General features: G+C 32.4%; 1 protein-coding gene across 1 annotated transcript; it reads left to right on the top strand.

Moving 5' to 3' along the window:
* Positions 1-13,153: 13,153 nt before the first annotated feature.
* LOC131597553 (uncharacterized) lies at positions 13,154-14,105 on the top strand. The gene is made up of 4 exons (XM_058870244.1): positions 13,154-13,193; positions 13,280-13,527; positions 13,584-13,754; positions 13,857-14,105. The coding sequence occupies exons 1-4, from the start codon at positions 13,154-13,156 to the stop codon at positions 14,103-14,105; spliced, it is 708 nt and encodes a 235-aa protein (XP_058726227.1).
* Positions 14,106-16,190: the final 2,085 nt, after the last annotated feature.

The raw sequence follows: 16,190 nt of genomic DNA, 5'->3' as shown, positions 1-16,190 counted from the left end.
TCACTATGACATTGAGTCTTGATGATTTCGATCGCCAAAGACATACACATCTTGCAAGTCTTCACGACACCTGGATACCCTAATTATCACGATTCCTAACAACCTGGGGGCGTTTAGCCCATTCAATGATAATAGTAGAGGGTCACGATCTAAAAATAGAATACATGAAAGAATACACAAATGCAAGTAATACATGATATACAACAGTCACAATATTTATTTCAACAAATAAAGTAAGGCATAAATATCCTAATGCAGACTCTACATGGGTGTGATCCCCCTAACCGGGTTCCTCACATGCATGAATTCTGGAATTTAACCTCTCCGCAAAGAGTCGTGGCCTCTTTCCACTAAAGGTGCAGTATTCTCCACTGACACTGACTCAATAAAATCCCACAGGATTAGGTGAGCTCAATCCACTAGAGTCCTCACCCGGTGTAGTCCACTCGACATACACGCAACTATGATATGCATGAGTATACACTTTCTTTACATATACTAATGCAACAATTTACATAATCTTCACATATGTAATCATAACCACAAGTCAATTCGTATATTCAACGAATCATATGAAAGTATGTTCACAAGTTTAGCATCACAACATAAACACATAATCATAATTGGGCACACAACATTTAAACATTCTCAGTCGAGCACGCAATTATCACAAAACCCCCAATTAGGCACACCATCATTCATACCATCACATATGCATTCAATCACATATAATATCGTTAGAAAATGCCCTTACCATAGCGAGCTTTTCGATTATCTCTACTTTCCACCGACTGAGTACTATCAAACCCTAAACCAAGTAACGTTTTACCATTAAATATAGTATTTTTCCTTTCATCCAAAAATTGGTGACACTAGTTCCTTTACTATATTTATAACAAGTTTGTTTGTACTTATTCACCTATATCCTAAATCATTGGTTTTAAATTCATTTTTATTCCGAGCAACCCATTATTATCAAATGCTTTGATCATACTTGATTAAAATGATTGAAAATACATTATAATACTTAAATTCCAAATGTTTAGTCCAAATTATAAAATAAAATATCAGAAATATATATATATATATATATATATATATATATATATATATATATATATATATATATATATATCAATTAGAAATAAGAATATTATTTCCTATTCGAAATAAAATATTTTGATCTTAAAATCTTTAGACACCGAAACTTTCTTTTTAAAAACGTAACCCAAAAGACTTTTTGATGACTAGATCAATTTAGAGTAGATTTCTTTCAAATAGAAATTATATTTTTTCTCTAAAAAAATAACAACACAATATCAATACAAAGGCTGATTAATTAACTAGTATTGACATCTAAAATTTTGATTGATAATTTCAAATTTTATAAATAACTTTAACACATAAATAATATGTTAATTTCATGACTATAATAATTAATAAATTCTCTCTGGTAAAAATAATTTAGTAAATACCACGTTTAATAAATCAATCATAAAGTGATTTCATAAGAATAGAAAATATTTATATAGTTACACATCAGCAATATATTACAAAAGAATAATTGAGAATTTACGCCATCATAATATTAATGTTTTAAATTATTTAATCTGAAGGTTTAATTCAAATGAGAAAATTAAATATTATGCTAGAAAGAGAATAGTAATTTAAAATTAGAAATACTGCACCACAATTATCATCTTAAATACATGTTAATTATCATTTTATTATCATCTTAAGAGTATATTTGATGGTAGATAATGAAACTTCAGCATATCACCACAATTGTTAGTCCTTCCAGTTAAAAATGAATTTAAGTAACGTCCAAAATATTTCTTCTCACATAGTAACAAGTTCTTAATTTCCAGTCCAAAGATCATGAAGATTATTAAAGGTTTTTCACTTTGAAAAGAAAAAGATATGTCATATTACCTTAGTTAGAACTACACATTCTTTCATAAATAGCAACTCAATGTATACTACAAGAAAGTGTTTTAGTTATTAATAGAATTATTATTATATTTTAAACATGATACAGTCCATTGTCTAAGAACACTAACTTTTAACTATAAGCATTATAGTGATCATGTAGTTATTAGTGGTCAATATTAATCATAAAATTTATAATTCTTTTATAATGTCATGGGATATAAAAGCAAGTAATTGGTAGGAGATACTTCTCTAACTAGGAAGAAAGAAATCATACCAGGATATGAGCTTTCAAAAAGGGTTGGAATTGAGGAGAGGAAGAAGAGACAATATGAAAGAAAGATGAGATAGGTGTATCCCGAGAGAGAGAAAAAAATTGTGCTCTGTGCATTTAAGTTAGATCACATCATGTATTAATAACTAAGAGTATGGATTTTAAAACCATTGGATTGAATAGTGTTGGAGATAAGGTTGTTCCCTAACCATTTGATCCTTCTCCCACACGTAAAAGTCATTATGACATTGAGTAAAATATCATGATATTTTATTCGTTAGTGATGCTTAGTAATTTTAGTAACCCTACGTAAGCAAAAAAAAATAGTTATACTATGTCATGTTTTATTTTATTTTAACTAAGGTATACACATAGAAAAAATATACCCTGAACGAATAACAGTCGAACGTGCATTTTATCAAAAAATAAAAATGAATATGTTAAAATGATCTACGCGGTACGAAGTTTAATAAAACAGACTGAAAATGATCAAAATCTTAAATAAAAAATACCCGGTTAAACAAGCTCTGACAGGTAAAAGTATAACCGTAAACTGCATTAAAAAAAAATAAAATGAGCTTACCTACTCGCTCTATGCGTAATATGGATTAATAAAATAATCTGGTATAGATCAAAACTCGAAATATTTCGCTCGCTAATTTTCGTATAATGTTGATTTGTTTCGACCGGTATTCCTGAAAACTCCTACTTAATTTTTTTATAAAAGCGACGAATCTTTTTCATAGATAAATATAACTATTAAAGCATCATGAAAAATATTACTAAATTTTCGATAGTGCTCCGGTATGGTTTTGACCACTCGATGTTTATTTATAGACCATTTATTAAAATTAACGATCGAAAACCTCTAACTCCCTTATTAGTCTTACACCCTGATACTTATAGTTACATAAAACTATGGGTCTTACAATGATCATCTTCCTTAACAACATAAAAAGAGAACAACATAACAAGATAACCATTTGATCAAGAGTCGTTCTACTTGTTGTTGTTTTGGTTGATGGTTATGTTATTTTTCACAATGATTTTTAACACCAACAACTTCTTTAAACATATGGTCTTTTCCTTATATAGCCAAAGAAAATAGAGTCATTGAACAACAACTGGCTATTGAAAAGAGTCGTTACATAATGATTTGGAATAGTACTGCCTGGTCTCTGTGCTATGTACTTATCATTTCTAATAGTAACATTTGGCTTCTAAACTTTAGAGGCTTCTGATGATAGATGTTTGAAGCATGAGTATAGTTAAGATACGTTAATCTCCATATAGTTAAGGCTTCAGTTTTTCAAAACTTATTCACTCAAAATCTTGTCTTTGAAACTTAAACACTTATCTTTGAAACCTTGTTCTTCAAAACTTCAAGTATTCAAAGTCTTTAGAACTACGTCTTCAGAGTCTTCAACACTCGGTCTTCGGAACCTTTGTTTTTCAGAACCATGAGTCTTCAGAGCTTGAGTCTTTAGAATCCTTACATCTTTAGAGTCTTTGCTTTCTTCAGAATCAGAACCACTCTTAGAAAAGAATCCATAGGAACATTGCAACAGCAATATCAGACATCCTTGGATCTTTCCGATTATGATCAGATACAGAAGTATACTTGCTTCTTCAATATGCTTGTGACTTGTGTTGTTCGATGTTCATTGCTCATCTTTATAATGTTTGTTTGATCTGATATCTTCAATAGTCATGATCTTGCACAGAAACAAACATTATAACATACAATAGTTCTTTCACAAATACTCCATTGTTATCATCAAAACTTAGAGATATACTACAAAACCAAATCTTGTTCTTGTATCCGCCTATCATATCATTTGCATCCAACCAAATATCACAAGCATGTTATCCTCCTAATCCTTAACCCCTTTGTTTTCTTTTTTCTTCTATGATCGTTTATACTTTAACTTTTACTAACCTTATTCAAAATACAAAAATATGTGTTGCTTTCTTATCTTATTGTACAAGGCATGGACTTGCAATCAAGGGAGAAAAAGTGTGTTTAATGCTTAAAGGACCTTATTCAATGGTCAATAATGATTGGAGATTCAAGGTTACCTGGTTTGATGTTGAAGATATCAAAAGATAAAGCTTGGTTTCTCAATTAGGGTTTTGGTTCCCAAAGTCAAGATTTTGGTCAACAAATGGCCCAAGAAACTTTACATTAAGGCATGACCTATAATATTAAGTCATAATCATGTCAAGCTTCATTCAATTTCATTTGGTCAAGAGAAATTCAAAGTTTGGTGCATGATTTCAAGGTTGATCCAAGTATGGTTCATGTGTTTATTTCTATGCCATCCCTATCATATTCTCAATCAATTATCAAAGTAATTCAAAGGACAATCAAGAATTCTTCATTGGTATTCAAGTGTTCATCATTGGGCCTTTGAATTCAAGAAGATAACAAAAATCACAAGTTGGTGCATGTTTGGTTGGCCTAAATTCAAGTATGGCATGTCACTTGGTCCAAATACCACAACTCTCTCGTTTCTCAATATTTTTGAAATCTACTTCGAGCCAAATGTCACATTTGAAATCCTTTACAACTTTGTTTCAAGGGTTAAACGTCAATTTTTCCTCAAAGTACCTCAATTTTGGATTTGGCCAAGATGCCCGTGTATGCACAAAAGCAGGTCCAGAACTTGGTTCGACCTAGTGGCTTACCTAGAAATCAAGTCATGACCTAAACTTGTTATCCATGCTATTTTCAACTCAAGCCTCCTTTTGATGTGATTTTTTTTGAATTTGATTCTTAATCATCAAGTGATCATTTAGCACAAAGAAGATTTCAAAACGCATGAGTAGATTGCATTTCGCCTAAGCTGAAACATGGCGCCATGGACTTTGTATTTCACGCATGACCTAAAACCTAAAATACCAAAATCTTCACTTGGGGCCACCAACACATGGCAAACTTGTTTGTTGATGCAAAACATGAAGAATAAAGTGAAAACGACCATGTTTCATGCCAAACACACGCATTTCACCCTCATTCTCACACAAATTGCAAAATGAAAATTTTCAACTTGGCTCATGTAACACCCGCATTTTCTTATTTATTAATTTAATTTAACTTTAAATTAATTATTAAGAATTCAGCATTTTAAGGGATTTATCAGTAAAATTATGAACTATAGGCAGTTGGGCCAAGTGTTGAGATTAGTAAAGAGGGGGTGTTAAGTGGTTAAGCCCATTACTAATTTATTTTATGTTTTCATAAAATAAAGGAAAATAAGGAAAAGGAGTTAGAACGTGAAAATAGAAGCTGTGAGAGGGAGAATTGATGAGCGTGAAAGAGGAAGAGGACCAAATCAAGAACTTGGCTAAGGTAAGGGGGGACTCTCCGATTAGCATTTCTTATCGTGTTTTGGATGGTAACATTGATTAGGAATATTGTCTAGGTCAATTGGATTATATGTTAGGTTTAGGGAGGTTATAATTGATGAAATTGCATAGATTATTGGTTAATAATGTGTTGTTTTGATGTATAATGATGTATGATGATGCAATTGATGATTATTTGGCTGTATATGATGTTTAGAATCGATTTTGGACTTAGAATGTGTGAGATCGCAGGGTCTGTCGCAGACCTGAGAATCTGCAAAATCGCACGTCCACTAAGCGGAGAGGGGTTAGCTGAGCGGGGTCCGCTAAGCGGAGGGGGTCCGCTAAGCAGAGGGCCCGACCTAGTTAGCTTCTGCCAAAGGTCGTTAGTAGTCCGCTGAGCAGAAGTCTGAAGGTAGACCGCTTCTGTCAAAGGTCGCTAGTGGTCCGCTGAGCGGACCTTGCTGTGCAGAAAATTTTTTAAACTTGAAAATGACGTATCTTTTGAACCGTTGGCCTGTTTTTAGTGCCGATTCGAGCACGATGAACCTTATGAGATAACCTATGTGTTTAAATGATGGGATGAGGTGTAACTACAATTATTTTGAAACATGATTTTATTTCTTGATGAATGATGTATTGTACATATATGTGATGAGATGTGTTAATACATGCTATGTTTGAAATAATAATCATGTGATGATTTATGAGTTGTATAATGATGATAATTGGATGATATTCGAATGATACTAATATATATTTAAACATACTTGATGACGATGATGGTATAAGTATGTTATATATGTTGCATTCATTCATAATCATTTGTTGAGGGCTGAATCCTGATGATGTGGGGGTTAAGTGAAGGGCATAATTCCCATTGTGTGGAATTTGTGCTGGCAGGACCGTATCTTGAAGATGTTGGATCGGTCGGTGGGTTATTCCCATTGATGATGATTGGTACCACATGCATAGTGTCAGTTCATCCATATGCATGATTTTCATAACATGATTGAATGTGTTTCAGTGTTATGAATTGATGATGTGCTAGTTGTGTGTTTGTTGAATTGTATGAATATAATACAATTGGGTGAATGGTATAACTATGATATGTTATTATTTACGATGCAATAATATTTGTTAATTGCGATGAGACTCACTCTTACATGTTGTTATTTTCAGATTGAGGTAGCGGCTTTCCGACTCGGTGAGGATTAGCTCATGAGTCAGTGCGTTTTAGTTTAGCGTCAGGTGTCATGCTCTGATATAGTGTAACACTGGGGGACGTAATGTTTTGAGTTTATGTTTTATAACTCTAATTGTTTGTTTTGAGTTTGAAGGATGAAGTTTTAAAAGATGTTGAACTTATCCGTATGATTTAAATTCCGCTGTGTTGACATGAATTATTATGTATTATGATGAATTCCTCAGTGAATGCATGACAATGACATTTGATAATTATTTTAAATGTGAATTGTAACACCCTTGTTTCATGTTACTCTAAAATATTTATTTGATTGTTGTGGGGTTTAGAAGGATGTTACAGCTCACACGTTTTAGATCTGATTTCACGCGTACCATGAGCTCTATACTTTTCCTATAAATAGAGGACCATTTTTTTCTTCATTTGCAAGCTTGAATATCCACAAAAACCTCTGCCATTTTCACTCATGAAAAGCTTCAAAAACCATACATCTTTTTCCCAAATTAAGCTTGTTTTTGCTTCATTTCTTTGCCCAGAATCACTCATTGGCATCATTTGAATCTAAATGAACCATTGTTGAAGCTTGAAACTACCTGCAACCTTCAACTCGATTCCACCATTGTTGACCTTCGAAGCTCCAACTAAAAAGGTAGTTACGAGTTAAATTGGGAGCAAACAAGTTAACACACTCTTCGTCTTGATTCATTGATTGAAATCCCTCTCTTACCTGGAATTTATCTTGCATATTTGTCATTTAATTTTACTTTGAAGAACTAGGGTTCTTCGTGTTCTTGAGCAAATTATCTTTGCTCAGAGGCAATCAATGGCTCTAAAGCAAAGAGACGTGTACGATGATATGAGTAGAAGCTTAAACATGTGTTGTTTGAGCTTAAAATGCAGAGTTCATGGATTTGTAGAAATCACTCGAGGTTGAAGACGATACGGAAGTGCGCGCGCTCTGGTGGGAAGATTCGATTTTCCCCCTATTAATTTTTTTTATACCCCCCTTATAAAACACAGATTCCATTTTCGCTACCCCCTATCCCTTGTTTGGCTGAATGGGCGTGGAAAATCTCATTACAACCTAGTATCAATAGGTTGGGAGGCGAGTCTCCCACCAACTGAACTACTTCTTTTTGTTGATTTTTATTATTTCAAACTCAATTAATATAATACGTTAATACAGTATATACAACTCAACTAATTTTAACGGTATACTAACAGTATATACTTATAGTATATATACATACTAACACTATTAACTTTAACATTAATATAATAATAAATAAGTTTGTTTTTCAAGTTTATATATATTATAAAAAATGTACTTTATATATTATGGTTATATAAAAAAAGGCTAATGTACACTATATTAAATATTACATAAAATAATATAAAAATATTATAAAATAGTTTATAAAATATATTAATGGTTATAAAATGAATAAATGTAATATATATATATATATATATATATATATATATATATATATATATATATATATATATATATATATACACTTTAATATAATTATTGCTCAATTTTTTAAATTATTGCAATATCTATTTATTTTATTTTAATTAATTAATTTTTATAAACTTCATTTTTTTTATAAACTACATTTTTTAATTATTGCATTACTGACATATATATACTTTTAACATTTTTTTATAAACTACATTGTTTTTATAGTAATGTACAGTATATAAACTAATATTTATTATTATATTAATTATCGTTCAAAATTTTAAACTAACTTTATTATTATATTAATTATTTTAATATAGTATATAATTATTAATGTACATGTATATTATAGTATATAATTAGTATAGTATTTAATTAACTGTATATATTATATAAATTAATATTTATTATATACTATAATAAAACATAAACAAAATAATAAACGTATGTTAGTTTATAAAATGTCATTACAAAAAATGTATGTTAGTTTATAAATGTTAACGTTTATAAATAATGTTAATGTTATTACAAATAATGTTAACGTTTTTTTTCAGTAACAAACTTAATTTTGAGTATCAATTATATATACTGCATGCTTTTGTGTCAGTAATAAACTCACAGTATTTAATATTTATATAACTTCAGTTTCATAATATGACATAACAAACAGACCAATCAGCCTAGTGGAAGCGTGTAATATTTATGTGGGTTTGATTCTTGTCTTTGCCAAAATTTTGGAAAACTACAATTTTTAATTTTTATAAACTTAAAATAATATTAAATAAAATGCCATGACATTTAAAATGACAATTAAATAAATAAAAAATATTTAAAAAACCACATGGATGCCACCTTGCAAGATTCCCCTCGCCCAGTCAGCCAAACAAAGGATAGGGGTAGGGCTGGAAATGAGTCGAGTCGAGTCGAACTCACCTCAGCTCAGTTTGACTCGTTAAGAATTGGCCGAGTTCGAGTTCGAGTTCATGACGAACTTTTTTTCCAGCTCAAACTCGACTCGTTAAGAATTGACCGAGTTTGAGTTCGAGTTCGAGTTTATCTCGAACTTTTTTTTCAGGTCAAACTCAACCTGTTAGAAGTTCACGAACATCTCGATTCAGCTCGTTAGGTTTATCTTATTAGGTTCAACTCGCTTATTTCACGGATTTAAAAGTAATTTTTTAAAGTCTATTTTTTTACATATATATTTGACATCTTAAATTAATATTTTTTAAATAAAAAATATAGAAATAAAATAAAAGTTATAAGATTGGAATTTATAAGATGTTAATTTTATTTGTAGAAATATTTTACTCACTAGAGAATATAAACTATTAATTAAAACCGTTAGATTAAAATAAAATATGATACTAAGGTTTAGAGCAAATATTTAAACCTACTCTTAAAGACAATATAATCTATCTTATATATAATCGAGTTGACTCATGAACCTAACGAGTCGAACTATGTATAGTTCAAGTTCAGCTCATTTAGTTAATGAACTTAGTTTTTAGCTCATACTCAGCTCATTTGGTTCATGAACCTAGTTCAACGATTTAATTTTCGAATCGAGTTTCGAACTATTTTCGTGTTAGTGTGGTTCATTGCCAGCCCTAGATAGGGGTATCGAAAATGGAATCTGTGTTTTATAAGGGAATCTAAAAAAAATTAATAGGGGGAAACCAAATCTCGCCCTAATGGCAGAGTATTTAACCCTTTTTAATATTTTCTTTCTTTTCTGATTTTTTTAAATAGCTCTTTTGACTCCAATTGTTTTCCATAAATCAGTAAAAATATTTTCTATCTGATTTTTTTTCATAATTTAAAAATAATTTTTAGTAATTTTTATTATTTTCTTTTTAATTTCCATATGATAATTAATTTTTACACATTTTCAGAGTATAGAATCAAACTTATGTAGATGATCTGGATGTGTATCGCTTTTCATAGTTTAATTTGGATGTGTATGCTATATTCTGAACACTGGATTGAACTTTTCAGAGTTTACATTAAACTGGATTGAACTTCCTCTGTTTACTTTTCAGAGTTTAATTTGGATGTGTATGTTATATTCTGAACACTGGATTGAACTTCCTCTGTTTACTTTTCCAGAGTTGATTTAATCTTCTGGAGATCATAGAGAGTTCATCATCATCATCATCTTCTTCTTCTTCTGATTCTGACTCTTCGGAATCTTCTTCTTCAGCCTGAAAAGCGTTAGTACATTTTTTATTATTAGATTTTAATGCAATAGACTTACCTTTCTTTTGAGGTTCATTTGCATCCAGCTCTATTTCATGGCTTCTTAAGGCACTGATCAGCTCTTCAAGAGAAACTTCATTCAGATTCTTAGCAATCTTGAATGCAGTCACCATTGGGTCCCATCTTTTGGGCAAGCTTCTGATGATCTTCTTGACATGATCAGCCTTTGTATATCTCTTGTCAAGCACTCTTAATCCAGCACTCAGAGTCTGGAATCTTGAAAACATAGCTTCAATATTTTCATCTTCCTCCATCTTGAAAGCTTCATACTTCTGGATTAAAGCAAGAGCCTTTGTCTCCTTGACTTGGGCATTACCTTCATGAGTCATCTTCAATGATTCAAAGATGTCATGAGCAGTTTCTCTGTTTGTTATTTTCTCATATTCAGCATGAGAAATAGCATTCAGCAATATAGTTCTAGACTTATGATGATTCTTGAAATCTTTCTTTTAAGCATCACTCATGGCTTGTCTAGACACCTTGACACCTTGAGCATTAAAAGGATGTGTGTAACCATCCAACACTAGATCCCATAAAAAACTGGGGGTCTATTATAGCCATTGAAACTATTGCTTCCATTACCATTGTTGTTTTTTCAGATGTAGGAGTAGATGAAGTTGTTTCAACCATATTGACTTTGTGTTTTTCTCCCTGAATCTTTTATCTAACACGGTTAAGTGCTTGCACCTAGAACCAGCGCTCTGATGCCAATTGAAGGATAGAAAAAAACATAGAAAGGGGGGATTGAATAAGTGTGACTTCAAAAATTTGTAAGATAAAAACAATGAACACAATTATTTTTATCCTGGTTCGTTGTTAACGAAACTACTCCAGTCCATCCCCCTTAGCGTGATTTACCTCAACCGATGATTTAATCCACTAATCCAACTGATTACAATGGCTATCCACTTAGAAAATTTCTAAGTCTTCTAGAGTATACAGATCACAACTTGATCACTCTAGGAAATTACCACTTAGAAAACTTCTAAGTCTTCTAGAGTCTACTGATCACAACTTGATCACTCTAGGAACCTTTTACAAACAATGTAAAATAATGTTTACAAGAGTATAGATTGCTTCTAATAAAGCTATAATCACAACAGTGATATTTCTCTTAAGTTCTAAGCTTAACACTCACTAAATATTACAAGAGTTTGTGAGGTTGAAGATGAAGTTCGTTGATATTTGATTTTGACAGCGTTTCAGTATTTTGCACAAGTGTTCTTATTCTGCTTCTGATCATAACTTCTATTTATAGGCGCTGAGAGGAAATGACCGCTGGGAGCATTTAATGCTTTGCGTGAATTGTACAGCTTTGCATTTAATGTTTCACACTTTTGTCAACTACCTCGAGCCTTGCTTTTCCTGCTTTTACTGACTTTGCCTTTTGTAGCTTCTAACGTTCCTTTTGTCAGTCAGAGATTAGACTTAATTTCCTGTCATCTTGTACTTTCTTCTGGACTCAGATTTGTAGAATAACAATGTTTGAATTTCAGAGTCAACATCTTGGTGCAGAGCATCTTCTTGTCTTCTGACTTTGAAGAGCTTGAGCGTGATACCATCAGAACTTCAGAGCTTCTGCTTCTGACTTCGTTCTTCTGATGCTTTCAGTTCATGTTATGATTCTGCTTGACCATCTTCTGATGTCTTTCCAGAGCATGTTCTGATGAAGCCATCCAGAACCTTCTGAGTCAGTTGCTTCTGAGTCAGTTGCTTCTGAGCGCTGATTTGTGCATACTCTTTATATATTTCCTGAAATGGAAAATGCAAAGGATTAGAGTACCACATTATCTTATACAAAATTCATATATAATGTTATCATCAAAACACAAAATATTGATTAGAACAAATCTTGTTCTAACATTTTTCTCTTCAACTTTTAAGATCTAATTACTTGGAATATTTCTGACTTTCTCAAATTTTCTTGGCAATTTATTTGATGTTTTGTTGCTACTTTTGAATTTTCCATTCAATTTCCATTTTAAAATCCTTTTTAATCTTTTTTTAAATTCTTTTTTTTGTTTGAATTTTTGTTCGATTGGATCATGACTTGGCTGATTAATGCTTCATCAATTTCAATTGGTCCATGAATGATACTTTGGTTGTATGAACTTTCACCATTTCAAACATATTGATTAAATGATCATTTGATCATTTTTGTTACTTTGGATTAGTGATAAGTTTTTCCCATTGTGTTATGAATTGGAATGGTTAAATTGATGATAGATGATCCCTTTATCTATTTCCTTTGTGTTTGATCATCTCTCCTTCTCTATCTACTTCTTTTTCTTTTGGTTTTGTTCATTGTGTTACATTGTTTTAGGAGGATGATTTAGTATCGTTACTCTAACATGTATGACACATAAATTGATATAAACCAGCCTCATATAGGTGTGAGTTCTACATAAGTCCACCTACGATTGTTTAACACTTCTCTTATGGATACTAAGTATCTTTTAAGGTGTGGCATGCCATTACGAGGGAGTGATGAGTCCCTTAACTCTTTATTTAAGGGGCCATTTCTTGATTTTGTGGACACTAAAAAAAGTTAACCCAAAGATAGCTAATGTAATAGACTGGACTTCGAGAAATAACCCTAAGATTCAAAGGGATCTTGCTGTTGCTTGTGCATGTGAAATAACAACAAATTATATGTGATATTACAGATGTTATGTTTTGTGTTTTGATTGATGAATCTGGTGATGTTGCTGGTAAAGAACAAATGTCTATTGTTATTCTCTATGTTAATAGTGAATTTTTGGTAAAAGAAAGTTTTCTTTGATTGTAATTGTTAAAGAAACAAGTGCTAAGTCACTTAAGGAGGAACTTGAGAAGTTGTTGTCTATTAATGGCTTGAGTTTTTCTAGCATTAGTGGCCAAGGGTATGATGGAGCTAGTAATATACAAGGTAAGTTTGCTGGTTTAATAACTTTAATCCAAAATAAGAATCCATCTTCTTATTATGTGCGTTGTTTTGCCCAACAGCTTCAATTGACACTTTCTGCATGTGCTAAGACTCACAAAGATATTAGTGATTTTTTTCCGGTAAGGTCAATATGCTTGTTAATTACACACGATCTTCTAACAAGATATATGAATAGCTTTGGGACAAACAAGTAACTCAGTTTGCTAAATTGATTGAAGAGGGCCTGATAGAGACTAGCAATGGCTTAAATAAAGAATCATCCATTGTTAGAGTAGGTGACACTCGTTTGGGTTTCCACTTTAGAACTCTAACTATTTTGATGACTTTGTATGATGCCATTATTGGGGTAATTGAAGACGCCGGGAAGGATACATCATTTGAAAAATATGGTGAAACTATGCTTTTTCCAGATGTGCTCCAATCTTTTGATTTTATCTTCATGTTATAGATGGTTGAGATTTTAGGATTTACAAATGATTTGAGTGAAGCACTACAAAAGCGTGGGCAAGATCTTTTGAATTTTTTGCCACTTGTCAATGCTGCCAAACAAGAATTACAACAAAGGAGGAATGATGGATGGGAAGGAGTTATATCCAACGTTATGGAAATTTGTAATAAGCATGATATTGATGTTCTTGATATGGATGCACCGTATGTGCAATGGAAGAAACCTATGTTAGAACAAGAATTGTTCTGATCAATAATCTTAGTTTTGATGATAACAATGTATATGAATTTTGCTCAAGATAATGTGGTACTCTAATCCTATGCAATTTCCTTTTCAGGAAATATATAAAGAGTATGCACAAATCAACGCTAAGAAGCTTTGACTCAGAAGGTTCAGTATGCAACTTCAGCACGTGGTCTGGCAAGACATCAGAAGATGGTCAAGCAGAATCAGAACATGGTCTATTAGAAGCATCAGAAGAACTTGAGTTCAGAAGCAGAAGCACTGAAGTCATGGAATCACGCTCAGAAGCATATCAAGATCAGAAGATCAGAAGATGCTCTGCACCAAGCTGTTTGTACTCTGATGATTTTCAACGTAGTATTTACAAAAAACAAATCAGAATCAAGTACTAGATGACAGGCTACGCTGACTGACAAAAGGAACGTTAAAAGCTATTAAAGGCAATGTTAGTAGTCACAGCAAAAGCAAGGCTCGAGGTAGTTGACAAAACAGTGAAACATTAAATGCAATGCTGTACGGAATACGCAAAGCATTAAATGCTCCCAACGGTCATCTTCTCAAAACGCCTATATATATGAAGTTCTGATGAGAAGCAAGGTTACGAATTTTGGATGCACTTTGAACGAATTCTGAACTATCTCTGATACTATCTTGCTGTTCACTTCAAAAGCTATCAAACTTCATCTTCAACCTCACTACATTACTGTTGTAATACTTTAGTGAGTCTAAGCTTAAATCTGTAAGAGAAATATCACAGTTTGTGATTATCGCTTTTAAGAAGCAATTGTAATACTCTTAGAATTTGTTTACATTAAATTGTAAAGGACTAGAGTGATCGGGTTGTGATCAGTATACTCTAGAGAAGTCTTAGAAGGTTTCTAAGCAGTTGTTACTAGAGTGATCGGGTTGTGATCAGTATACTCTAGAGAAGTCTTAGAAGGTCTCTAAGCAGTTGTTCCTAGAGTGATCAAGTTGTGATCAGAAGACTCTAGAAGACTTAGAAGTTGTCTAAGTGGAAAACCATTGTAAGCTCATGTGATTAGTGGATTAAATCCTCAGTTGAGGTAAATCACCTTGTATAGGGTGGACTGGAGTAGTTTAGTTAACAACGAACCAGGATAAAAATACTTGTGCAAATTATTTTTATCTTACGAGTTTTGAAACTACACTTATTCAAACCCCCCTTTCTAAGTGTTTTTCTATCCTTCAATTGGCATCAGAGCGCCGGTTCTAAGGTGCAAGCACTTAACCGTGTTTAGAAAAGATTCAGGAAGAGAAAAACATTAAGTCAAGATGGTTGAGACTCCACCACCTTCATCTACATCTACATCTGGCTCAGCTGAGCAATACAATGATAATGGTAACAATGGTTACACTAGACCACCAGTATTCGATGGTGAAAACTTTGAATATTGGAAAGATAAACTGGAAAGTTACTTTCTTGGTCTGGATGCTGATCTATGGGATCTTCTGTTGGATGGTTACAAACATCCTGTTAAAACTACTGGTGTAAGGCTCACAAGAAGCGAAATGACTGATGATCAAAGGAAAGAATTCAAAATTCATCACAAATGCAGGACTGTTTTGCTGAATGCTATCTCTCATGCTGAGTATGAGAAGATATCTAATAGGGAAACGACTCATGACATATATGAGTACTTGAAAATGACTCATGAAGGAAATGCTCAAGTCAAGGAGACCAAAGCTCTTACACTAATCCAGAAGTACGAAGCCTTCAAGATGGAGGATGATGAAGACATTGAGAAGATGTTTTAAAGATTTCAAACTCTGACTGCTAGATTAAGAGTTCTGGACAAAGGCTACACCAAAGCTGATCATGTAAAGAAGATCATCAGAAGCTTGCCCAGAAGATGGGGCCCAATGGTGACTGCATTCAAGATTGCGAAGAATCTGAATGAAGTTTCTTTGGAAGAGCTGATCAGTGCCCTGAGGAGTCACGAGATTGAACTTGACGCAAATGAACCTCAGAAGAAAGGTAAGTCTATTGCATTAAAATCTAATGTTAAAAAATGCACTAACGCTTTTCAGGCTAGAGAAGAAGATCCTGAAGAATCAGAATCTGAAGAAGAA

The sequence above is a fragment of the Vicia villosa genome, linkage group LG4 (assembly GCF_029867415.1).
Source record: "Vicia villosa cultivar HV-30 ecotype Madison, WI linkage group LG4, Vvil1.0, whole genome shotgun sequence".
NCBI classification, from domain to species: domain Eukaryota; kingdom Viridiplantae; phylum Streptophyta; class Magnoliopsida; order Fabales; family Fabaceae; genus Vicia; species Vicia villosa.
The sequence above is the reverse complement of the archived record's forward strand: the minus strand, read 5'-3'. Positions and strand labels throughout refer to the sequence as shown.